Source organism: Typopeltis vanoorti, chromosome 19 (assembly GCF_054136105.1).
Source record: "Typopeltis vanoorti isolate ZY-2024b chromosome 19, IOZ_Tvanoo_1.0, whole genome shotgun sequence".
Taxonomy (NCBI): Eukaryota; Metazoa; Arthropoda; class Arachnida; order Uropygi; family Thelyphonidae; genus Typopeltis; species Typopeltis vanoorti.
The window spans coordinates 11,777,907-11,805,489 of NC_143567.1; the positions used below are offsets into that span (position 1 = coordinate 11,777,907).

At 37.0% G+C, this 27,583-nt stretch overlaps 2 protein-coding genes across 3 annotated transcripts in view; one reads left to right on the forward strand and one right to left on the reverse strand.

The window, feature by feature from the left end:
- Positions 1-27,583, reverse strand: part of LOC150095854 (bone morphogenetic protein 5-like) — a 105,320-nt gene that overhangs the window by 53,004 nt on the left and 24,733 nt on the right. The window contains exon 1 of one of the 2 annotated variants that reach the window (XM_090409297.1): positions 9,276-9,338. The exons of the other annotated variant lie outside the window; for it this stretch is intronic. Within the exon in view, the coding sequence (XP_090265423.1) occupies positions 9,276-9,321 (46 nt within the window). The 5' untranslated portion in view covers positions 9,322-9,338. Of the gene's footprint in view, positions 1-9,275; positions 9,339-27,583 lie in introns of those variants that run through there. 2 annotated transcript variants of the gene reach the window in all.
- Positions 1-27,583, forward strand: part of LOC150095855 (uncharacterized) — a 335,373-nt gene that overhangs the window by 44,778 nt on the left and 263,012 nt on the right. The gene's annotated exons all lie outside the window — the stretch shown is intronic.

The window sequence follows — 27,583 nt, forward strand, 5'->3', positions numbered from 1 at the left end:
GGCCAAACCAGGACCTCCGAATCGTTGTAAACATCACACCGCCACCTCCGAATTTCATAGTTGAGGTTAGGCACTCAGGTAAGAGACGCTCACCGGGCATTCGCCGCCAACACCCGTCCATCTGTTCGGTGTGTGTGTGTGTGTGTGTGTGTGTCTGTGTGTGTGTGTGGCGGGGGGGGGTACTGCGATTCGTTGCCCTATAACACGGCTTTCAAAGCTTCCACGTCCCACTATACAAGCTCTTTGCACCGCTAAAGACCCTGCATGTTGGTCGGGTAATGTGGGGCTTGAATATTGCGATGCCCCGAACTCCGCATTCATATAGTATAAGGCTAAAGCCGACGAATTGCGGTTTTTACTTGTTATTCTTCGTAGCACCCTACGGTCACTTTCGGTGAGTGTGGTGGGTCTTCCACTACAGATAGCACTTGCAGATGAATCCCTGTGCTTCCATCACAGTGTGGTATCGCTGATTGTTGACTTGAGATGGCCCAATTTGTGAACAGTTTTGCCGAACAGATAGCCCTGCAGCATGGCATCCTATTACAACGCCTCTTTCAAACTCTGTCATTTCCCTTCTCACAGAGTCATTTCAGAGTGATTTTATTGTTAATGTATTTTTTTTTCTATTAAAAAAGACGAAATATAATCCTCACTTTGAATTGTGCCGTTTCGTTATAGTAGTATATATTGAGATCAACTAATGATAAAATAACCGAAAGTTCCCTAAGAAATTATTCCTGTCATTTAAGTTTTGTAGTAGCAGTTCTTGTTTATCTAGGTTTGGTTTAAAAGTGCGGATTTTTTTTTATCTGATATTTACTTTAATTTAACGATTTTTTTTTAATTCCTGAGCAATGAGCTTCGAACGCTTAATATGATTTTGTGTTTCGCAATTATATAGAGAAAAGAGGTGACTATTTCTCCAGATTTTTTTTTATTTTTTTCGATTTATTGGAACATCTGACTATAAGAAAGTCAAAAATGCAGTCTTCACTCTGGATGGAGATAGAGTTTTCTCTCGTACACTGCAACTTTTAAAGCAACTCTCTCCTAATACCAGAATTACTGAAGTAACTATTAGCAGAAAATAAACCTTATCCTTCAGATTTTACGCGAAGTAGTATTTCCCCATGCCATGGCTCGTTTCTCTCCAAATTTTATTGCTCGAAACATAATCCAGAAGGCAGTATTCTGCTGACGTTTGCTACAACAGATGTAGGGACTTAGATGTGTTTCGTTTAGTCCGACCGTGTGTACGGAAGTTATTCCAGAACTCTTCCTTAACAGAATTTATTGAAATTTGGTATTTCGAATCCTTGTAAAATTTTTCCAAGTAATATCGATTTTTATCCTACTGTTAACCATTTGCTGTTGCACAAAAGGGCAAAACGTATCAACATCATATATATTGGAAATAACTTCGTTCCAGCTATATTAAATATAATAAAATCTGGATTTAGGATATGCACAAGAAAATACTATTGTAGATCAATTTCGGTTTCACTTGGATCACTCATATTCGTTTGGTTTTCAAAATTTGGCAACATGATTCATACTGATAATTAATAATTTTGCACCGGATGACTGAAATATATCGAAATTTAATATTTAGCATTTCTGTTAACTTTTATCGAATCTTTCAACTTTAGATTTAGTCCGATCATTTATAAGAATACATTTAAGCAAAATAAAATAGTTTAGCACATAAACCAATAATGGCTCGAGATTTAATTGTTATAATAGTGTCACTATGCAGGAATGCTATTGAAACGCACATTTCGATGGCTTGTAGTCGTTAAGCTGTTTCATTTTTAGATGGAAAAATAAATCAAACCGCAGACTATCTTGGATAGTGTAAAATCTCATCTTACCCATTTTTTGGGTAAAGTGAGTTTTTTTTTTAACTGTCCAAGATAGTAGCACACATTTGGAGAAACTCATATGACATATTTCCAGAGACCTTATTAATCTACCATCACTTGATATTTGCTTTTCCCACTTTGCAGTTGGGTCAATTTCCTCTCTGATCGTTCATACGTGCCATAGTGGTTTCCTCTCTTACTGATAAAAATTTTCTTTCTGATAACAGATTTTCCTAAGTCTGAGTTCTTTTTCCAACAGTTTTTCCTCATTGTGTATAATGTAATTCACCACTTCATTCACCACTCATATCCTATCTATGGGGAAATTCATGATAGCATATTCCTCTCTCGTCTTCATTTGTCTTCATATTATTATTAATGATAATAATAATAAAAAACATTACATTTACTAAAGTGAAAACTGGAAAATTACAATACTACTTATTTTTTCTTGGGAATGATTTATGAAGTAAATTTACCCAATAAATATTTCATTATATTATTATTCATTATATTTTATATTTTCAAAATCATAACCACCATAAATTATCAAAATCCTATTTGTTTTTTTAGAAAAGTATTAACATTTTCGATATTTATGTCATTTTTTCCTCCAGAATTTTTCGTGATGTCTGTGACAAGTTTATGAGTAGAGTTTTTTCAGATATGGGTAGAGTATTCAGATAGCTCTGTTGATTGTTCGTGCGTTTTGAAACGCAATGGTATGAAGTTATTATAGAGTACAGAGTTGTTTGTGAATTTTAAGGTTAGTTGTAATAACTAATAACATACTATTCGACATATATTATTATATGTCTGCAGTATATTATATTAAGCAAAACAAAATTATGTGATATAATTTTGTTTTGTCTACTTTTGTCATAGCAGTTGGTCTCACTAAATTAAAACCAGTTTTAGTTCTAGAACCAAAACTTTCTATTTCTGCTCTAAACCCAAATCCGACTCGAGAGACCCAAATAGGGATGCGAGTTATTTTATGGTATTATATATTGTATAGACAGTATAATTTTGGTATCATTTCTCTCTCTCTCTCTATCTTTCTCTCTACCATAGTATAACTTTAACGTCGATGATACTGTGTTTTCGTACTTCTGTCTTTCTGGGAGAGAAACACTATTACAGTGTTTCTCTCCAAGTGAAAAACTATTACAGTGTTTCGCATTTTAATGACAATTCCGTTAGAGCGTTGCACTTGCAATATCGTGCGGTGACACGCGGCCGTCTCTTTAGTCGTCGTAGCGGAACTAAGAAGAGTTTAAATATGAAACAGATCCCGCCGATTTTCTTAGAATTTTTAGTCAGCTTACACGATTAATTTTCTTAGAACTAAACGAAATGTCTTTTAAAATATTAAAAGAAATGGAATGTGGAAAACGAAAAACGACAGTCTGTTTTATCAATTTAATATGGATTACCACGAATCACAGTAAGAGTTTACGAATCCTTAACGAAAGTGAATATTCAAATATGAATATATTTCGTTGTTGTCGCTGTTGGAAAAGCTGCTTTCTTTGACTAAAGTTGTGTGTATCGAGTGACAGTTTCCATGTTTGGTCTAATACTTGAAGAATAAATTCTTTACTAGTTATAAAGCTCTACCCTACAACGCAACAATTTTTATGAAGGCAATGGATGATCGCATTAAACAAGGACTGAACAAAAAACTAATTTTGTTTCTTTGCCTTGTAATTTTTTTAATACAGATCATATTGAAAACAGTGTTGGGTATAATGAATACAGTAATGAATTTCTTTATTACTGTGTACAGCAATATGTTTAGTGTATTAAAATTACTACTATAATCTTTATATAAAATGTATCAGCATATACAAGCTTTATAAATAAAGTAAACCCTCGATTTAACGGATGAATAGGGGCTAAGGGTTGTCCGTTAAATCGCGAATTTTTTAAAATAAAAATATCTATAACATTATACTGCAATTTTATCAATATTAGCACTGTGGTAATAAAAAAATTGTTTTACACACAATTTTTAGCACAAATTTTCACACTTTTAGATAAGTTAATGTGAAGTTAATGTTCCATGTTGAGGTGCTTGGTTTAGGTAATCCTGCTTTGACAAAAATATATCAAGTTTTTTTGAACGTTTGAATTCTGCTGTTTTTTTTTATTATTTTTTTTATAATTAACTCCCTAAAATTACGAAACTGTGTCTAATAAAACTGCCGCAGAAAGTCACGCCACTCAACAAAAGAACCAATTACAGTGCGATTGGTATGATCACGTCCTAATCATTCGCCGAACATGTTTTATGAGTGGTGACTTATTTATGTTGGCTAAATTACTACAGTGTTTTTCCAACATATGATGGCCTATTCGCCAACATTTTTTAAACATAACTGGAAATTAATAACAAAAAATAACCTATTAATTTAATTATAAGCAGATCTTGGTTAAAAGCATTTTAAAATTAACAGGGTGTTAATTTTCACATGTGACATACGGACCGGAAATTTTGTCCGTTAATTCCGAAGTCCGTTAAATTGAGGGTTTACTGTACTGATATGCGTGCGTATGAGATCTCGAGCACGCCAATATTGAATAGTGGAGCTGTGAGAGTCCGGTAGGCTGTAGCTTAGATTGTTGTTAATATGCATCTCTCTCTATGTTCACTGGGCATCTACAGATGCCGTATGGTCACTCCGATGCTCGGTGATGTTCCACACCAGGCCTCGCCATGTAGTCCTGTTGTTTGCTTTTCTGGCAGCCTAAACTCTCTGAAGATCAGTCACTCCACACACGCCATCCATCCATCTCATTGATGGCCTACTCCTGCCTCTTTTTCCAGGAACTTTACCTTCTATTACTGTTCTGAGAAGTCCTCCTTCCATCCTTTCTGTGTCCAAAATATTTTAACTTTCTTCTGTCAATATCCTTAAGGAGCCTTAAGGTTCTACTAATCTTTTTTAACACCCATTCATTTGTACGCCTTTCAGTATATGATATCCTCAACAGCGTTCTGTAACACCACATCTCAAAAGCAGATATCCGTTTCTTATCTGACTTCTTTAGGTTCCAAGGTCTCGCATCCATAAGTCGCTGTTGGAAAAACAACTGCATCTGAAATCCTCAACTTTGTTCCCGTGGAGATAGATCCATCCTTCCAGATTTTAGACAGGTCTCTGACTGCTGTTTTAGCCATTCCTAACCTTTTTCTGACATCTTCTGAACAGCAATTCTTCACATTAATAATGGATCCCAGGAACTCAAACTTGCTGACTTCCTCAATTCTTTCTCCATTAAGGTACACTTGTTTCTCAAGAGCTTCTCTGTTTGTTTTTCCTTTGAGAACCATGATCTTTGTCTTGCTAGAATTGAGTTGAAGTCCTCTGTTATTACTGATCTTGTTAACTTTGTTAAGAATTAGTCCTAGTTCTTCCATGTCATTACAAAGGAGTACTGTATCATCAGCATACCTCAGGTTACTGAATCAATCTACCTCCTATCGTAATTCCTGTCCTGAGCTCATCCAATGCTTCACGCATGATGTCCTCTGCATATATACTAAACAAGTGAGGAGAAATAATGAAGGGGATACAAATCCTTTGATGTTTATCTGCCAGTAAGCGAAACTCTAAGAACTAGGACTAAGATCTATGAGTTTCATACCGATAAACTATCGGCAAATCCAAGTGTAAGTAACCACTTGGTAGTACAACACCAAGGCAACTCGTATCAAAGGTGGAGCAAGATCCCTCACTATCCTTGATATTTTCTCATAATGTAAAAACACAGCCCCTAGGGTATGTAATACTGTAATTACATTATGAGGAGAGGTCACTACCCAGACCGGTTTCAATCCCCTAGGGGCTGTGTTTTTACATTATGAGAAAATATCAAGGATAGTGAGGGAGCTTGCTCCACCTTTGATACGAGTTGCCTTGGTGTTGTACTACCAAGTGGTTACTTACACTTGGATTTGCCGATAGTTTATCGGTATGAAACTCATAGATCTTAGTCCTAGTTCTTAGAGTTTCGCTTACTGGCAGATAAACATAAAAGGATTTGTATCCCCTTCATTATTATTAAGGTTGCCAGAAAAATAGCCTTTTTGCTGCTTTTATTCTAAGTGAGGAGAAAGTAAACATCCTTGTCTAACTCCTTTTCCAACTTGAAGCCAGTCAGTTCAATCCAACACCTGTTCTTACTGTGGCTTCTTGTTCCTTATACAAGTTGGCTATCAACCTGATAGTGTGTTGAGGAAAACCCATTCTTTTCATTACTTCCCACAGTTTCACATGCTCAACACAGTCAAAAGCTTTAGAGTAGTCTAAGAAACACATTACCAGAGGGAGTCTGAATTCTTTATATTTTTATAAATATGCATGGGGTTGAGTATTATTTCTTTAGATTCTATAATTTTTCTCTCTACCTCGTCACAACAACGGAGAATATTGGCGTGCTCGAGATCTCATACGCACGTACACAATAATACAACCTGAGTTTGTTCTTTTTGAAACTCTAAGCTGAAATCTCTACAATTTGTTTTGATATGGCTCTTAGTTTTGTTTTTTAAAATACCAGTTCCCTTTCCAGTTATGATGGTATTTATTTGGTGTGCACCTGAAGAAGTCTAGTGTTAGACGAAACTAGTCGTGCAAATAAATTGTATATTTTAACCTCGGTTCAAGTCATTCAATATTATAGAATATGTTATCAAACCGAGTAAATCTTCCATTGAACATATATGGTATATATATGTTATATTTTATTTTGGGTTAGAGGTTACATTTGGTCGGTGAATTTCGCACTCCTGTAAAATTCAGTTGAACTGGCTGTTCCACTGACCAGGCTGTTTAGTATGATCTTTATCGGGTTTTCTTTTCATGTGAAGGCGAGTAAACCACAGTCATTCGGACTTGGAAAAGGTTTTCATCCCTAAAAACAGTCAATCCGGCCAGAAAAACGCGATGCAATTAACATGCATAACACATACACTAGCTTCATAGCCTCGGTGTTGCTTCTATTGTAATTCTCAACATCCGCAATCGCGTCATTTATTATCACAATTGACTTTCATACTCTAGATTTGGCGAACAAATGTAACAGGTGTTCTTGCTGCGCATGATGCTCGTGTACATCACTGACCAGAAATTCGCGAGCAGTGATGTACACGAATAAAAAAAATAATAATAATAAAAATAAAGTAAAAATAAATAAATAATGAAACTCGTTCCAGACAAACAACCTGAGTGAATCATTTCAACGAATTGTTATACATTTTCCTGCTTATATATACCAATAATAAGTGCCAGTTGTTTCGTACACAAAACCATTTACGATTTTGCTTCGAACTGTCATACATTTTTCTAATATAACAAAGGAAAATCCTCCGGATTTTCCTTCGTTATATTATAGAGTATAAATTATTTTACAGTGATAGGTATATTTTGCACTGTTATAATTGGATTGTACTTGAACTGAACTGATTTAAATAAACTTACAGTTCAAGCATCATCATATTAGTGATTATTGTTTTGGATTGGTTTCATCTGAAGAATGTGAATTAGTCTTAATAGAAACATCTAATTTTCTGAAGGAACTTCACTGACGAAATGTCTCTGCCTTAAATCCATCAAGGTAAGATATATTTATTAAAATGATGAATTGAACTGTTACAAATGCAGTTGAACTGTTCTAAATATGGAACGTGGCTTTGGTGTTCACTGATCTAATAGCGACATCTGTCCATGTTCCCCACACTTCTCGCTCCAGGAATTGCTGAAATTAATTTCACAGACCAGCAAGTCTTTTAATAAGGCATCACTACTACATTCTATCTACGTAAATGAGAAACGCGTGCAGACATGAGACGACAATTGCACTTTATGTTTCTTAATTACAGAAGCAATTAGTGGAGCCGCTCCTAATTACCTTCTGGACTCTTAAGTGTATGTGCAACCAGCATATGCTACGTTAAATAACTGGCCGAAGTATCGAAAATTCTTCAAAATTTAGAAAAACAAGAGGATTGAGATTTCGTTATGCCCGTAACATTAAAAATGTCAAGTACTGATTTTTCATACTTCACTACCTGTCCTCGCAAAGTAAAAGCTTGCATTACAAACAGTACAACATTGTAGCAAGAGACCGCAAATATTTTAATTATGATGCAGATAGAGGAAGGGATACAAATATTTTCGCTGGCAGTTCAGATTAAAGCGCGGGACACTGCCAATCGCTCTACACTGCTAAGCAATTGAACAGTGCTCGTTCCTTTAATCTGCATGGCCAAGAACATTAACATCTGCAGTATAATTTCATTACAAATATTCAGCACTGCTAATTCACAATTAGTGGTTAAATAATGTATCTTTTGTTGATGTCTGTGTCTTAATTGTAAATGATGTTCACTCGCGGATTGAAGTTATGCGGTTTATCAAGTGGAGACAGGATCTCGTTTCAACCTGCAGACTAGGTTTGAATGTCTATGACGTGGTGTTTGTGATTGTGTTTAGGCGGATTTAATGGTAGATATTTGGACGCTCAGAAAGTTCCCAGTTCGAATCCCGTCCAAGATGTATTTGAACCATAAACAGGTTTTTTTTCAGTTCATTGTGAGTTAGCCGGTTAGCCTTACAATATTGTAACTGTTTGTAATGCAAACTCATACCCCAAAACGGAAAACCGACCAAAAACCCACAACAGTTAACATACATAAATACAGCTATGCATGTATTATGAATCGCCCTTATCAGAGCAGTAATTAATTTTTACATACATAATAAAAATCTAGCCATATTTTGTTGTTTTCAGAATCGAATTCTGTAACAACATACGTAATATATTTTATCTTCCATCTTGGAAATTAATACTTAGGCCTCTATCGCTAATTTTAGTTTTAGTTTGTTTTATGCTGTATGAAACTTGAGCAATGAACTGGGAAAAAAGAATAAATTCTTCAAGCACAGACTTGAAAACTTTAGCACTTTTTTTTTTCCTCGAGAGAGAACTAATTGAATTAAAGCCAAAACAATAAGTTTATAGTGATTACTAGATCTATTAATCAGTATAAACTTAATTTATATGCAAGATGGAATATTTGTATAAGCCTGCAGCTCAGAATTTTTCTTTTCTTTTTCTGTTTTTGAGTTCACGAGGGGGAAAGGCACAAGTTCACAAGATAAAATCTCACATTGTTTCACTTACACATTTATTTACACTTTACATGAAATTGTTATTTTTATTACAGAGCAATACACTATCTTAATTACTGGATTAATATAAAAGATTTTATAGGCTTATGTAGTTATTTCCTTTAGTAGTTATTTCTGCATTGCGCTGCGTAAATATCAAAATTAACTCGATAATAACTTAATAATATAAATAATAAAATCTAGTTAATATTTTGATAAAGGTTTACTTTACATCTCAAGACATTCCATCGTAACAAGGAGCATTGCTGACCTGGCATTCACACCCATGTTGCGGTGATTTTGGTACTGATAAGATCTCAACTCATAAAAGGAAATATGACGCAACTCCTAACATTTGGTACGTCACTGACTCAGATAAGCTGCGTGATGCAAGAAAAGGTTTGTTCCTTTCCCTAAGAAAGGTCTTGACGGTTGTGAACGTTCAAGATAAGGTCAGTTGGCTTGTTTAGATTTATCAGCAAAATGCCTATGGCCACGAGGAGTTAGTGTATTATGTCTGTCAAGTGTGTATGTTTTCGGGCCTGTTTGTTTGTTTTGTGGAATGTCAAAAAAAAAAAAAGAAAGAAACACAAAGTTTTTCCTATCATTGCATTATATTTCTCTTTATATAGGCAGGCATCACCAAACTGAACTTGCTGTTGCAGTATTTAAAAAATGCCAAATAGTTTGCTATTGTTGTGTATAATTAACTACTAACCAGACATTACGACTGATTGAATGATTTGATATATCACTTGTAGCAGCGAAATTAACACGATACTGAATCATTTCTGCAGGTTAGCAGATTAACTGGTCTTTACTGATGTTCTAAATTAATTAGTTGTCGCTTATAGCTAATTATCAATTTTTTAAAGGTGTTACAGACAGTGTCATAAAATTAATAACTTAACGTTTTGTTGAAAATTTGGTTCGCTGCTAAAATACAATCTGTTACACAAGATGTTTAATAAATGTTGCAAGTTACAAGGATATTATGTATGTTCTGCAGCAAACATTCATCCCATATTATAAATCTTTCCAAGTTAAATAGAATATCTACATTTGCTGATACGATGGTTTCTCAAAGGCTTCCTTTAAGTTCATTTATGTTCTTTGACTAATCCGTTATGTATGTCCTACATAATGGGACTGTTCCCATTATGTAGGCCTTAAGAAACCTTTGAAGCCAGTTCAGGCCACCAGCAATTAGAGTGGTGATCTTGTACCAGGCGATGAAAGTCGCCTTTCCCCTAAAAACCAGGCATTCACAATTATCCGTCATAGTGGGATTCGAACGTACTGCTTAATTCTTGGAGGACAAGATCCTTCAAACAAATACTTTGTCACGACGACCTACTATAGTTCATTAGGGAATTTCTCGGACTTTGCAAAGTTTTTTTTTTTTTTTTAATGGCGTGACTTTAAACAACATTCAAAAAATATTTTGGGATAATCGTGAATGCAGCTTATCACAAGAACTTATTTTTTCAGTACTTCACCAAGGCATTATTCTCATCCCCAAATCACCTTTCGCGATAGTCACAGCAGACTCCAGAATGGGAAAAGAATATATACATTGCCGATAGGCATGTTAAACACGAATATTACAGGTTAAAAAAGAAATCAAAACTAAGCTAAGTTTAGAAAGAAACAATTTATGCAGTTCTCCTCTATTTCTAATACCTATCATTTTTTTTTTTTTGACTAGGTAAAAATCATTTATATAAAAGTCAATATTTGTGTGTCGTTTTGTATACAAAGTTCTACAGTTGAATCACCTTCTATCAAATTTTCCACGGCTTTCTCATTTGACTAGAGAAAGATAAATTGTTTTGGATCCAAAAATCCAAAAAATTGGGATAGTTCTGTTGTTATATACCAATAATATACCATACGATATTATCAGGACTGTTAGAGTGTATGCTGCTCCTGGGTAAGCACTATTTTGCCGCCCTAAATAATAAAAAAGTCCGCGCGGTTAGCCTAGTGGCTTTGCGCTTCGCAACCATATGCCTGGGGAAGGAGTGTCCTAGGTTCGATTCCCGTCGGAGACGTGAGGAGCTGAAGGATCTTCCTCAGCCATAGCCAAGTTAGCCGGTCTTGGGCGCGGCAGTAGGGTTTTTTCCACCAGTTTATCTGGTGTTTTTCATCCCGCAAGCAGGCAAACCGGACCCTTGAACACACAAGGATACAGCCAAGAATACCTTGAGGCATAGGAGTGACCATTCTATCCTCGTATTTCGGTTACGAAATCCAAGCATGCTTGGAAGGTTGTGGGCCTTAAAGGCCTGTTAAAGCCATTGGGATAGATAGATAGAAATAATAAAAAAGGACACTTTTATGGTTAAGATACAATTTTTCTGGATTTTGCCGCTCCTAGGCTTGCCTTAGTTGTTTACGACACTCCTGGCTATTATTACGCGATAGCTTTGTTTTCATTCACGAGATGGCAAGATATATCAGCAAGTGTGATTGAAACAATTACTGTTTTATCTAATGTACATCTTGACAATATATTGTCACATATAGAATTAGATAATAGCATATTAGTTCATAGGCTATATAAATCAGAAAAAGGCTAAAATTATAAAAATAGGGCATTTTTAATCACGGATACAACGATTTCAGTAGATTGCACAATTCGAAAAAAAGCATAGACAATAATAACAATAAAAAGAAAAAAACGCTTTGAATTTACGAATGAGACAAATCAGCTGCTGTACGTTTATTTAAGGGAACTAAACAAAATCTGCTGTTTAAGTAGATTTAATCGAATTTTGTTTCTCCCTATTTATTTTATTTTTTTTAATGTTACTCTCACCCACGAGCTTGTAAACCTGTAGTATATTAATAGAGTGAGTGAGCTAACGAAATTTTGTATGTTTATTAATTTTACATATTTTTATATATATTTATTTTTTTACATAATCGGGAAACGCTGCTCTAGATTTAATACAGAAGATTTTCAAGCCACTTCAGGCATTCCAGAATTACTAAAAGCGATAGTCTCACCAAGAGATGAAAATGATTTCCTTCCCAAATATATTTACAAACATCCATTATAGTATGCTAATCACTCGGCCAACCAAACCATCAGTTATAAATTGTCCGGCTGGAATTATCCGGCTGGAATAATAAGATATGCGTTACTGTGGGCCGGTGATGCGCAGTATACAGCCTCCACCACCTGTCAAGTCATTCCCAAAAGGATATCTTCCTAGTTGGAGGAAATGCCAGTTATACCTACTAGGTGATAGATGATCTTCATCGACCAGTGAAATACTAATACCTTTCTTATTGGGGTGCCTGAAGTGGATGTTGTCATGTTTGGTTCCTAGAGGTGGGGGGGTAGGTTTCGGTTTCAACATGCAGTGTGAGTGATACTCCTTCAAGGGCATACCATACATACTGGAAAGACTCACTTCCCACATCTCCGAGGATATAGCAGTTCCGCAGGCTAGCCGCCGCCAGACAGTTCGGTCTAAAATTTTTTTTTATTATTTTTTTATTGTTCTTGTTGTTGAAAGCTGTCTGATCAGCTGGCGAATATTCTCTCCATTTACGCTGCAAAGTCGTGCCTGGATGAGCGTTGTGTAATGGGATTTATCTCCTCTCACTGTATGCTCCGCTGCTCGTTTTCTCTTCACCTTTTTAATACCAGTATGAGATTACCTAAATAAATATAGTTTTACTGTGGTTAAATTAAGTAACAAACCTTCCCTCAAAAGTTTAAAAACTCAAAAAACTTACAAAAAGTTCTTCCACTTTCATTTAACCATTATTCGTAGTATAAATACCATCCTAAATGATATGAATCATCTCTTATGGAAATCCAAACCTAATGTTTTTGAATGAACCCCATCTTTACCACAATGACAGCCCATCTTAACTGTCCAAACGACGCCTCATATGATTCCCTCTGCTACAAGGATGGTACTTATGCTTTCGTGTGATCCGATATTCCTTTCCAGAGAATGCTTAATTTTGAATCTCTCCTTTTTGACCTGTGGCTTAAGGTTTTCTTTTTTTTTTCTTATAATGACCCCACACATGAAAGGTCACAAGATTTCTAACACAATATTACCATGTGTAAGAGATTTTAAGAGAAAGAAGTAGAAAGGAGAAGAAAACGTTTTAAGATATGTTTCTTAAAGAGTTAGGGAGTCCATAGTGGGTCAAGTTAGCAAAGAGGTCTGGAGTAGAACGAAATTGGTGGAATCCAAGTTGGTGATCGCTAATTAAATGATGGGTATCCAGATAGTGCAGAAGCTGGTTGTTGATGGCCTTCTCTGTCACTTTTTTTTAGAGTACTAAGAAGATAGCAACGGCACGATAGCTTGATGGACGACTTTTGTCTCCCTTTTTAAGTGTAGGCTGGATAGAGGCTTGCTACCACGCTATTGGGTAGATGTCAAGTGAATATGATAGCTTATATAGGCGACAGAGGATAGGTATTAATTCTGAGGATACAAAGTTTGAGCACACTGGAAGAACACCATTTGGATCAGGAGCCTTATTAGCAGCAAGGTTAATCAGGATTTTCCTGATGCACGTTTGGAGAAACATCAAATGAGACACGAAATGAGCAGTTTGTGGTAGTGCAGGAGGTGATTTGTCTTGGTCGTCTAAACAAGAGTTGGAGGAAAAGCTTGATACAAGAAGTCTGCCTTGTCCTTCAGTAAAGTTACTATCAGGATGAGAGATGGGGGGGGGGGGACAAAGAAGGACAGAAGTTACACTCAACGGTCTTAACGAGGGAGCGGAAGAGTCAACTGTCAGTTAGGTACATGTTATTGCATTTTATTCTTATGACACCTGCTTTGGAATTATTGATAAGTTCTTTACTTTTTTAGACTGTGGTTGTGAGCAGAATGAGGAACTAGAGTTTTTGATTTAAGTCATTGAACATACGCACATACGCGTATATTCAGTTATCATGGACTGAAGAGGTAATAAGGATCGGAAGTTTGCGGTGGAGTAGGGAATGAAGCCCACATTCCACTGAGGGTTGTTTCGATTATTAGTTCAGCACGGCTGTTTGGAACAGCCCCATTTGGAATTAAGTTGTGATGTACACTGCTTCGAAAGAAGTCAACGTATACTCCTTATGGGTAAGATGCATCGTGCCATATAACGACTCTCGTGTTTGTAGCCAGTATAAATTGAAAGGAATATGGTGCTCCCAAGTCAGTACAACTGTGTCCGGGTGAAATGGCTGCGAGAAGAGAAATGAAGTTTGAAAGAGGCGTTGTAATAGGATGCCATGTTGCAAGCCCATTTGTTTTGCAAACTTTTGGCAAATTGGGCCATTCCAGGTCAATAATCAGTATACAATACTGAGATGGAAGCGCAGTAAGTCAATTGCAAGTGCTAGCCAGAACTGACGACTCATCACACTCACCGAACGTGACCGTAGGGTACAACGAAGGATAATAAGTAAAACTGCCATTCGACAGTCGACACGTTGAATGTGGAGTTCTGGGCAACGACTGGAACACGAATCTGCACAAACATATTCAGAACCGAGGCTCACAACATGCATTTCGATGATAGGACCAATATTCAAGCCCTACATTACCCGAACCAACATGCAACGTCGTCTTCAGTGATGCAAAGAGCGTGTACGGTGGAGATGTGAAAGCTTGAAAAACTGTGTTATGGTGAGACGAATCACGCAACAACTTTACCGAGCAGATGGGCGGATGTGGGGTTGACAGATGCCCGGTGAACGTTACTTACCAGAGTGCGTAACCCCAAAGCAATGCTTCCTACTTTGTTGCTTTTTTACGGAACTGACCATTGTCTCTTTCAGAAAGACAATGCACCGTGTCATAAGGCTGCTGCTGTAATAACTGCGTGGTAAGTGACATGAACAGTTTTAATCTCAACCCGATTGAACAACTGTGGAATGAAGTAGAGCTTCGGGTGATGTCATGGGAAGTCACCCCACAACAGTCCACGATCTCATTACTGCCTACAGGAAGACTGGTCTAAACTTCCTATTGATCGCTCTCGTACGCTTGTGGAAATTATGCCCATAGGATTGCTGCAGTCATCGAAGCGAAAGGAAGTCTTAAATCTTATTAAGGTGAGCACCATGACTGTTTGTTCCTCACACTGTGGTATCCGTTGACATTTTCCAAGCAGTGTATGTGACCTGTATTCAATGACGTCAATCGCTATTCACAGGTCTGCTGATGATAGCACTATTCACCCATCTTACTCATATGACAAACCGAGCAGCGCTGAAGTACCTCGGACTTCATGATCATCTGCAATAAGTGCCCTAAACGCTGATCTAAACAGCATCCTTCATTGGGAAGATAACCTATGTACCTTCAGTATTTCCAAAACACAGTTTTGCCTGTTTTCTCGAAAAAAAAGACCTGTTTTATCATTGTCAAGTCAACAGCCACACTGTCAAGATCAGATCTCTGTTCTCGGATTTATTCTTACTCCTGGTCTTTCTTAACATAATAACATCATTTCTGTAGCGTCTTCAGCTTCCATAAAGCTTGGCATCTTTTACCGCTCAATTCATTATTCTTTTCTGTCCCATTGCTGTGCATGTGCACAAATCTCAAATCATCTGAAACCACCTAACATTGGAATACTGCTTTCACATTTGGGGTGACAACCTAAGACTTCTCTCTATAATAATTCTTGATGCAGTTCGGCAGAGAGCGGTGTACAGAGACTCTCTATGTCACTGACTCTTTTTTTAGTCACTGACTTACAGATGTCAGTTTTCTGCTTTGTGTATCTTCGGCAGGTACATGGGCGCTGTTCTTCAGAACTAGCATCCATTATGCCACCTCCCATTTCTGCTAAACCTGCAGAAGCACGACCACACATGGCACTTGCTAATAGGCTTTGCTGCCTCTTTTTTGTGATAGTATATCCCAGAAAATTTTACTAATATTTTCAATGAATCAATTTATACCAACCCAATATTAACTACGTTGTCGTTTTTTAATACATCACCAAACATTACCAATGTTTTCTGTGACCAAACTAATATTACTCATCGTAATATTGTCTCTAGTCCTCTTTAAATTCCCAAAAGATCCATCAGCAACAACAATCTAACTGATTGCCCGAATGGTTAGGATATTCGCTCTTCACCGATTTGCTGCAGATTAGAATTTCCCTGTGGGCTCTCATCATTAGATGAGAGGTGATTTTTTTTAGGCGAAACGATCTATTCGACATTTTGCAACTGATTGTTTGTATGGGATGAATATTTATTATTTGCGTAGTTCGTGTTCCTCTTGATTGTGAATGATAGTTTCCTTTGAAATTCTAAATGATAATTTGATGTTGGAAAAGTATCTAAATCTGTAATGTGCCGGATGGAAGGCTAGTCGTGTCAAGCTTTTTTACTCTATATGTAGTTTTGTACTTCGAAAGATACTGATTTTCAGCTAGGTTATATTGTGTATATTGTGGATCTTCCTTGCCCAGTGAAAATCCTGTGCTTGTGTCGTTTATCTTATCGACACTTCCTCTCTATCATTTCGATCTCCCTCTATTTCTCTTCCTTGCCTTTGTATACACCTTTTAGGGGGGGGGGGGGCAGCGTGAACATCCGCAACAACCCGGAGATAGAGCGTTGACAGTGTGATTAACCACGTATGTGACTCAACTTGCCACATTCTTAATTCTCACCAGATCGAAGCTGCAGTTAGAAAAGAACTGTTCTCATGGGAATGAACTGAAATATGACGTACATCAAACATAAAATATCTGCACCAGCATAGTGTAGAGGGCGTTTTGTCGTTGCCGATCAATCATAGTCGCGCACGCCAAAACACAGGTTCCATGCCTGTTTCATTCGCAATAATATACAGACAAGAGTTGTATTCCTATGAGCTGTTGTCATTACTGGCGCGTAAGCCCTACTGCTTCAGGCATAGCTAACGCGCGAGACGGCGGAAAGGGGGTGAGTGGGGATAGGGAAGAAAGCGGAAAAAATCTTTTATTAGACCACAAAGCCTGTATATGATAGCGCCTCCAGGTAGATAGAGCATGCGCAGTGCCCATGACAACGATCCGGACACTCGGCTTTCACTTCTATAACATTCGGAATAGCTGAGTTAATTAGGGGGCACTTTTCCCCCTTCGGCGTCAAGCGACGGGAGTCTGTCATTAGCATGCGGCAGCATCTCGCAGACGACAATTTGTCGACTTCTGCGATCATTATAATTTTCGACTTAATGCCTGCATTTACTTCTGATAATCGTCTAGAAATCTAATTTGCAATTCAGATTCGGGCGGCTCCTTTGCTGCATAATCCCACGGACCTCGTTCATGAGCTCTCCTTTACTTTCGACTGTTGGCCTGATGGATGGCGGGTAGAGCAGAAGCTTCGGGGGCTTTAACGTTCGCTCTTAAATAGACAGTTTATGCGCTTGTTTTCCCCACCACTCCAATCTTCCCTTCATTCGAAATATTCTCTTCCATCGGTAAGAATTTCGAGAACTACCACAGAGAATAGAATCTTCCCTTGGGTGCCATACGTCATCAAAAATAGTTCAGGAAATTGCAGATCACCTCTGGGCCGATTAGAGCAAATAATGAATTCCGATTTAGTGTAAATAGATTTTATCTTTACCTGCGGGTGTTAAATATACATGATTACATGCTACTTAAAGAAAAAGGAGTAACTAAATCAAGCATTTGCTTCTTATCGACAAGTGTCCATTCATTTCCTTGCTGATGATTTTCTATTACTAGAAATTTCTATCGTAGGTAACGGAAGGGATTCTGTTTTTTTTTATTTCAATTGCTCCCACTCTCAAAAGATATGCACTCACCAAAGTGCACGCACATCCACATATAGTCATCGTTGGGGAGGAAATAGCATAAAGTATATTGGAGATCTGAATAAATGTGGTTCGTAATAATTTTTTAATGATAATCTATTAACTTAGATTCACAGAAAGGGAGGAGGGTGGATATGAATATACCGTGATAGGTAATTTGAGTAATGATGCCTTCTTCTTGTAAAGAAAACATTCATGATTAAAGATAGTCAAGGGATTATAATCTCGATTGCGGATTGCATCGCATTCTTTATGTAAATGATCATTCTGACAGGAGCATAACCATACAGCACCAGAGCCTATTTATGAATTTGTTTCGATTTAGCAGATCATACCATGCTCAACCTCCTACAGTACGCAAGGTTTCTATGCGTTGAATAATTAAATAGCTCATTTGACAATTTCACTCATTTGTTTGATTGATGGCGGTGGTGAAGTAAGAATTTTTCTTATAATTCTTCTCTCCCAGTGAAGTGTCGATAGCACAGGAACATATGTTCTCCACTAAAATTTTCAAATGAGGATAAAGAAGCTGATTTTTACTGTAGAACCAATGCCATGTGTGTGTGTGTGTGTGTGTGTGTGTGTGTGTGTGTGTGTGTGTGTGTGTGTGTGTGTGTGTGCGTGCACGCGCGCGAGTACGTTTAGAGGACAAATATGAATTTATCTGCCCTCTATGTATTATTATTATTATTATAGTGGGGATAGCTGTAAAAATGCCTTGCCTCATAACCGCCCCCTTCCCCAGTCAGTTACTTTTTGAATAATCATTTTATAACGAATAAAATTCATTGTATCACCAGATATCGAAATTAGAAGATGACGAGAATAGTTAAGCGATATTTAACCTGTGTTTCCCGTCAATTAAATATCGTTTAGTTTGCTCTAATGTTTCTATATTCAGTTTTTGGAAACCGACTCATCTTCTCCGCGGGTGTATTTTATCATCGTATTGGATATTTATGCAGTTATAAGAAATGGAAAATGGGATTGGATAATCAATTGGCTGATTGGATAGGAAACTGGCTTTCTAATATATTCAAACCGTTGTGGGTATAGAGGAGCTGTGTCTCTGTAACTCTTAGGGTAGAGTTACCAGAAAATACCTGAAGTCTCGCAGGGTTCTGTCCTAAGACCACTGCTGTTTAATCTCTTTGATAATGATATTGTGAGTGGAGTTGAAGTGAATATTCAGCTGTCTGCAGATGATGCAAAATTACGAAACTATTAGGAATGATGCTGCTGGTGCTTCAAAGCGATCTGATTAGATTGGCTATGTGTGCAGACAAGTGGGGTTATCAGTTCAACACCAATAAATGTAAGGTTTTACACTTTGCAACTCAGAAAATGTAATGGTGTGTTGCATATCGGAGGTATTGCATTGGAGGAGGTGGAAGAATCTTGGGAACGGAGTATGGAAGTTCAAAGGCTGTATTGCAAAAGTGACTGAAACAGCACAAGTAGGGATAAGGATGTGGTCATTCCACTGTACAAGGCATTGATTAGCCCCATATGGAGACTGTTGCACACATATTTAGTCGTCTATGTTTCTAGGTGAGAAGCAAGCTCTGGGAAAAAATTCACAAGCGGACAACAGAACAGGTACGTATTAGGTTTGTGGAATACGAACTATGAAGATAGGTCGAGTGAATGTAATTTGCAGAGTCTGATAAATAGGCAGAGGAAGGGGTAATATGATTAATACATAAATTGTTAAGACTAGCTTACCAGATAGATACCAAAGATATTTTATAAAGAGTTGAAGGAGTTAAAGGGCTAGACACAAAAGTTCAAATTGGAAATAGTATAAATGGTGTGGTGCATAAGAGTGCGGCAAGACTTTTTTTGCAAGGAGAGGGGTTAGTAAGTGGAATTCTTTCCGAGTGAGGTGTGAGTGCAAGTGGACATTGCTATGTCATATTATAGTCACATTAAGATATGATTTATGAAATCATTTTTAATTTTCCAATCTTATACAGTACTAACACTCTCTAGTTCTCTGCATGTTGGTCGGATGTTTTGAATGCTCAGGACTTTCCTGTTGACATTCTTATTGAAGTTCGGACTCCTGACCTGCATAATATATTCTACGATGGAAATAGTACACGTTTAATCGATTTTTATAAACTTAACACCATTAGATTCGCTTGTTATCATTTTTTTATTGTCACCGTTTAGAAAGTACTTTTGGATTCTGAATGAAGAGAAATTAAAATTATTAATACTCCCTTCAGAATCCAACATAATCCACCATATCAAAGGCTGCATTTGTAGATATTATTTAATGTAAATCTCTTAGTATAAACTATTATTATATAATTACCTTTCAGTTTTTTTTATTTAATTATTTTATCTAAGATATGTATTAATAATAGAAAGGACTCTATATAGAAATAACGTTCAGATTATTTTATTTATTCCTATATTGATAGTAGAAGAATTGTGTTCATCATATTTAATTATATATTATTTGAATTGAAAAATATCCGGAGATATCTGGAGAGGTCTGAATGGTGATGTGCAGTTGTTTGCAGATGATGCAAAGTTGGGCAGAGCTATCAGGAGTAGTGTGGATGCTGTAGCTTTGCAAGAGGACTTGAATACACTGTCTGAATGGGTAAATAAGTGGGGATATCAATTCAATGTCTCAAAGTGTAAGGTTTTGAAATTTGGGAAGCAGAGATGGGATGTAAAGTACACAATCGGTGAGAATATCTTGGAAGAGGTAGAGGAAATGAGAGATCTGGGAGTGATTGTAGACAAGGACCTAAAATTTCGGGGACATGTTGCTAAAATAGTGAAGACAACACAGCGGATAATGGGAATGATGCGGAGGACATTGACTTGTAGAAGTAAGGATGTTATGGTTCCTTTGTATAAGGCTTTGATCAGGCCACATATGGATTACTGTGCACAGATCTGGTCACCTGGTTTTCAAAAAAGATGAAATTGCGTTGGAAAAAGTTCAGAGGCGATTGACTAAGGTGGTTTCTGGTCTCTGGAATGTAGAGTATGAAGACAGATTGACAAAATGCAATTTGCAGAAATTGGTGGATAGAAGGAGGAGGGGGGATATGATTGAGACATATAAGCTGTTGAGTGGTTATTACCAGATTAACGTCGGGGAGGTTTTGCACAGAATGGGTGAGGATAGCAGGAGAACAAGAGGTCATTCCTGGAAGCTGTATAAGGAGGGTGTGAGCAAGGGAGTGAGGAGCAGGTTTTTTGCATGGAGAGTGGTGAGTGATTGGAATGCTTTGCCCGAGAGTGTGGTGTGTGCAGAGACAGTGAATATATTTAAGGCACAGTATGATAAACTGTGTGTATAACAGTGGACTTCCCACGATGAGTCTTTGACTCCATGGAGGTTTTTGTAATAATAATAATAATAATATCCTTTTATTTTATTTCTGTATGTAAAGGTATAATGTTATGTAATGCTTATGTACTGCTCTAATTGTTGTCATGGAGACGGAGTTAAAAATAGAATACGCGAGCGTGTAGCGCGTGAGTTAAGGACATGAAATGGAATTGATATGAGCTAGACGGTGAGAACAAGTTTTGGCGGGAAAACGGAGTGAAAATATATAAACGGAAAGCGAGAGTAAGCAGTGGAGAGTGAGTAGCAGTTGGTCGGCAGAGTTATAGCACTAGAACTAGGGAACCAGGGACTGAGTACAATTGGAGCACTCAGCACAGTAACGGCTCTGAGAACAGTACAATAGAGATGAGGAAATAATTTATTGGCAGCACGGAGTTAAATAAGAGGCTGTAGTATAAAGAATTAAGTGCTATAATCAGATTACGAAGAATCAAAATGTAAATTGACAACTCAGAATATTGATATGGAATTCTGAAGTTAATGTTGTATTCCAGAGCTTTCAAGGAAGATTAGTAGAAAGCTGATTCTATTGTAAAGTAGTATATGGGGAATAAGTAGATTTTCTAGTGCAAGTGTGTCTGCCTATGTGATGTGCTGAAATTAAAGATTAAGTTAGTTATAAGAAGATTACTTTTGAAATGTGTAACTCCAGTGTGATAATTAACTGATGTTTTAAGTGTGCCTCAGTGAATAATATGTGCAAATATTTATTCCGGTAAGAACAGTTGTACTTTATAGCATTTTAGAGTGAAGTTATAAGAGTTATCTCTTCTGTTAAATCCTAACATTAACTGTGGAGTTTATGCTGAAATTTGCCGAAGCTAGAAGATTATCCCCCCCCCCCCTTAAAGTGATAGCTATCTCTTGACTGAGCTATGTGATTTCTGACTAAGGGATTTCTGTAATGTAATGTAATTTCTGATAAAGAATACAATTATTAAAAATATTTGCTGTGAATTTCAGTGGTAAAGAACTTTAGAACTATCTTTGCCTATTAGGGAGAAATTAGATTTTGAAGCTCAGTGTTTAATACCAAAGGTTAAGTGAATGTTATGTGTAGTTGAACAGAGTTAATTTTGTGTTTTCTTGTATCCAAAGTATGCTTATGTATATATTATATAACCTTGCATTAAATGTTTTGTTTTATTGATTTCAATTTCTTGTCAGCCTGATTCTTTTCCACTGCCCCGTTCATAAAATTATCGGACCTAGCCGGAACCTTAAATGTTAATGTAAAATTCGGCCTATAAGTAAACATTAGACTGCTAAAGTTAATTAATATTTGATTACACTATTTTGCATAGACTAATCTGAATATAGGGTGGCGCAGTATAATAGAAATTTCCCTGTATTTGAATTAGTAATCAACATACAATTAATTAACTTTAATGAGAACAACGTTAAAGCAAGATGGCGAATCAAAAGCCAGGAAGGACGATCCAACAGTACCGTTTCAGTTTGCCAATTCCATTTTGATATGGTCATTTTGTTTTTTCGTTCTTGAGTATGTATGATAATGTGCAACTATATTAAGATTTTACTTAATGATTTTATTGCTCAACTTTTAAGAAAAGCTCTTATATGTACCTTGCATTTTTCTTTAATATGATTATCGCGACTGCTATAGCATTGTGTATTTACTTTATCATCATCATCATCAAATTCTTGCCATGTACCCTCAAGGGGTGTACAGGATATAATAGTACTACATGAAAAAAATTACATCATTATTAATTTCCTATCTACAATTTTCCTCCAAATCAGTCTGTTACTTGTCAAGACTCCAACATCAGATCTTATATTTCTGTCGTCTAAGGCACTTTGTACCCTATCAAACCACCTATATCTTGGTCTTCCTCTGGGTGGTTTTCCTGTCAACCTGGCAGAGAACACTTGTTTTGCCAATCTTTCCTCGCCCATTCTGTTTAAATGACCATACCACCTGAGATTAGCTCTGCTAATGCGTTCCTGGATGCTGACAATGTCAAGTTCTTTCCTAATATCCTCATTTTTAATATGATATTGCCATTGATGCCATCTGTTCACGCCTTTAATCTTTCTCAGGACTCTCATATCTGCGTTCTCTAGTCTTTGGTCAAGTGTTTTACTTCTGACCCACCTCTCAGATCCATAAGTTAAAACTGGTTTGAACACTGTCTTGTATACAGCTAATTTAGTGTTCCGACTAATTTCTCTCTTATTCCATATGAATTTATTCAATTCACTTCCCACCATACCAGCTTTGCTGATTCTGTTGTCTATTTCCATATTTAATTTACCATTTTCAGTAAAAATCGTGCCTAAGTAGCTGAAATGTTTTACTTGTTCCACAGGTTCTCCATTCACAACACAGTTGACATTTTCAATGATTCTGCCTATTTTCATTGTCTTTGTCTTTTTATTGCTGACCTTCATACCATATCTATTACAACAGCTATTCAATTTAGTCAGAGAATCTTGCAGACTTGTAGCGGATTTATTTAGAAGTATAACATCATCCGCATAAAGCAAAGAGCTGACATTAACATCTCCAATTTTGATATCATGTTTAATACCACTTTCCTTCATATGTGATCCATATAGATAATGAATAACAGAGGGGATAATGTACATCCTTGTCTCACACCAGATTTAACATTAAACCACCTTCCATATGCCTTTTCCAGATCGACAAAACCTAAATACAGATCTTTGTTATATTCCCATGCTTTCTCGACTATTTGTCGTAAAGTGAAGATCTGATCCTCACAGCCTCTATTTGGCCTGAATCCAGCTTGTTCTTCACTAAGCTTTTCTTCCACGATTCTTCTCAACCGTTTCTCAAGTATACTTGCATAGATCTTGCCAGGGACACTCAGTAGGGAAATACCTCTGTAATTCTCACATGCAGTTTTATTTCCCTTTTTATATATGGGTACTATGAGAGCTCTACTCCAATCATCGGGAATTCGTCCCTCTGTCCAGGCTTTCTGAACTATGCAGTGCAGCCACTGTAAGACTCTTATACCACCATACTTCAGCATTTCTGGTCGAACATCGTCTACTCCTGCTGCCTTTCCACATTTCAAGCCTTTGATGGCTTTTTCTACTTCAAGTATGGATATGTATTCCTGACTGCATGCCTGGTCAGTGTTTTTTACCACTGTGCTGTCATCACTGCTTGTTTCATTTAGCAGTTTTTCAAAGTAATTACTCCATACTTCAAGGATATCTTTTTCTCTCGTTTTCATGTCACCTTTATCATCTCTAACTCCTTTTACAGCACTCTCTCCTCCATTCCTAAGCTTCTTCAACAATCTACAGAAAATTTTGCCACTTTACTTTATCAATGAATAAAAATCTTCGTTTTCATTTGATCATATTTTTGTTTATATATGAAATCTTATTATTTATACCGAATTTTTCATAATTTATCTCAACTTAAAATGAAACTCTGAACAATCTGGATATATGGAGAGTAAATTTTGTAAAGGCTAGTGTTTTTGAGCAATTTTCATAGATAGTAGTTTTTGAACACCACTGTATAACGCCTGTTTTATACACTGATGTCTAAAAGTATTCTGCTCCTAACAGCACCTCTCCAATTGTACTGAAACATTGTGCTCCAGATCAAACATCTGTCCTGTAGCATATCTTCAATCTACTATACCTAGCTGGCACTAATTTCAACGTATGAAAGCAAGCATATATATATCCGACCTATTCCAAAAAAGGGAGATTAGTCTGTCGTCGAACTACTGACTAATTGTCATCACCTCAGTCCTGTCCAAAATAATGGAAAGTCATCAAAAGTGAATTCTTCCGCTATCCACAGGCTTACGATTAATAAGCGACCACTAGTATGGATTTCGCCAATTTAGATCCATCTCTGACCTCTTAGCCAACATCGTCCACCACTGAACATGTGCAGTGCAAAGGTTCGGAAAAAACTTGCTGACGTTCGACATTTCCAGAGCTTTTGATCAAGTTTGGCGTCGAGGTCTGCTAAAAAAAAATTGTCTTCCTTCGGTCTACATGCAACCTTCTGCATGTAGACCGAAGACTTTATCTCTCTCTCACTGACCATTCACTGTTTGAATAGTGGATTGTATCCTCTCTTTGAGCATTGTCAGTAATGCTGGAGTGCCTCCATGTTCTATTCTATCGCCTACCCTGTTTCTCCTACTCATAAACGACCTACTCTCAATCACTAATCCCATAAACAGCTTTGCTTATGATAATGCACTCCATTCATCCTACTATGCCGAAACCATGTATTTTCTCATACATTCCAAGCTTCAAGATTATCTACAACCAACACTTTAAACACTGATCTCCGTACCATCCTTCATTTGGGCGAGGATAACCTGGTCGCTTTCATTTCCACCAAAACACGGTTTTGCCTTTTCTCTCGTAAAAACAGACCTCTGTTTATATTTCCTTACCCTCACTAATACACAAAGCACCAGACAGGATCATATCTCTTTATTTGGATTGACATTTACTTCAAGCCTATCGTGGCAAGAACACATCACATCAGTCGTTTCCTCCTTTAAAAATCTAGGCATTTTCTTTCACTGCAGATGCTATTTTTCATCCATTCTACTACTTGCACTATATAAATCCCAAATTGGTCCATCCTAAAAATACTGCTCGCATGTTTTGTGTGGTGCACCTAAAACTTACATAAAAATTCTCGCTGCTACCCAGAGGAGAGTAACTCGGCTCATAGATGATCAATCTTTCTCGCAGACACCACAACCTCTGCACAGATGCATTGTTTCATACTTTTGTATCTTCTACAGGTACTTCCATTGTCACTTCCTAGGGAAATAGTAGCCATCATTTTTTCGCTTTCTGCTGTGCCTATTAAAACAAAAGCTTCCCGACATCTGTTTTCAGTACAACTGCAAACAAGTCGCACCTTGTCTTCTTCCTAATCTACCTCTGTCCTCTAGAACAGCTTCCTCACGAAGTATTCTCAAACATTAGCAATCCTCATCTTTTCTAGAAAAATTTAAAGAAACACACACACACACACACACACACACACACACACACACACACACACACACACACACACACACATATATATATATATATATATATATATATATATAGTTATTAGAGAGGTAAACTCTAGGATGTTTTATTTACGCCCATTGCCTTTTCGAAACCAACTGACACGATAGTCATTTGAATGGGACAAAGTTTCTTATGCTTGATTCTTTATAAGTTGAATTTGGATTTGTTGATTTTCTCGCAGTTACTGCGTTCTACGGTGGTAGAGGCTAAGCCTGAAGTTTGCCTTGAGGCATTTCTATAATGCTGAACTACTTGGCACTCTTGATCGAGTACCACGGTTTGGATAATGGCCTAGGGTTCGACTGGTATGGAGATGAGTGCCTTTCCAGCAAAGAATTCGGTCAGAATAAGGTGTTCTGATCAGAAGAGAACAAAACAATAGTAAGAAAATAGGAAGGAGGAGCCGAATTGAAATCACGTAGATTGTCCCATTTAACACTATTATACTACAGGACGAGAAACAGAATGATAAGAGGAAAGACGTTCCACAGAAAAGGAAACTTGGACAGGGTTATGCCCTGAGTTGCCTACATGCACAGTTCATTTGCCACGAGAGCTGATTAAGGAAAGGACAATAGTGTTAGTAAAATACGTAGTTTATCTAGTATTCTGATAGGGCTGGTGGCGAATTTCTCTTAAGTAATTGCTAGAAACAAATACTTTGTCATTTTTTCGACTTCGATCAGTAGAATTAAAAAAATGGAAGCAAGTTAGAGTTGTGGAAGTTGTCTCCCAAGATTACCTAATTGTTTGGGTACTCGAGCAAATCAAGCTTCAGAGATAAATATGAAAAGTCTTTTGAGTGATTATCAAAACTGTAGAGGGATAAAGACAACAGACGTCCTCTACAGAATGAGGAAATTTTGGGCCAGAGAAGATCAAATTAGTTATGCACATGTGACATCAATGTCACATGTGCATAACATAACGCCGTATGGTCACTCCCGGTCCTCATTGGGTTTTGGGAGTGACACCTTCTAGAAGAAAGTCGCAGTGCCCTTTCCGCAAAGAGTTAGTAGGACAATCATAAACATTCCCTTTCATGGATATTCCCAAAATTTCAGGACTATCCATGAGAGGGAATTTCAACAAAAAAAAAAAAGAAGGAGTTCGGTTTTGAATCTGGCATGTGCATGTGATGAATGCACAAGTACCAATCATGCAACCGAAAATACCATGCATGACATCCCATACGATAACACATCTTTGTTGTCTCCGATCACTTTCGTGCTTGTTTCACATATGAGATAAATATCACTTGTTTTTTAC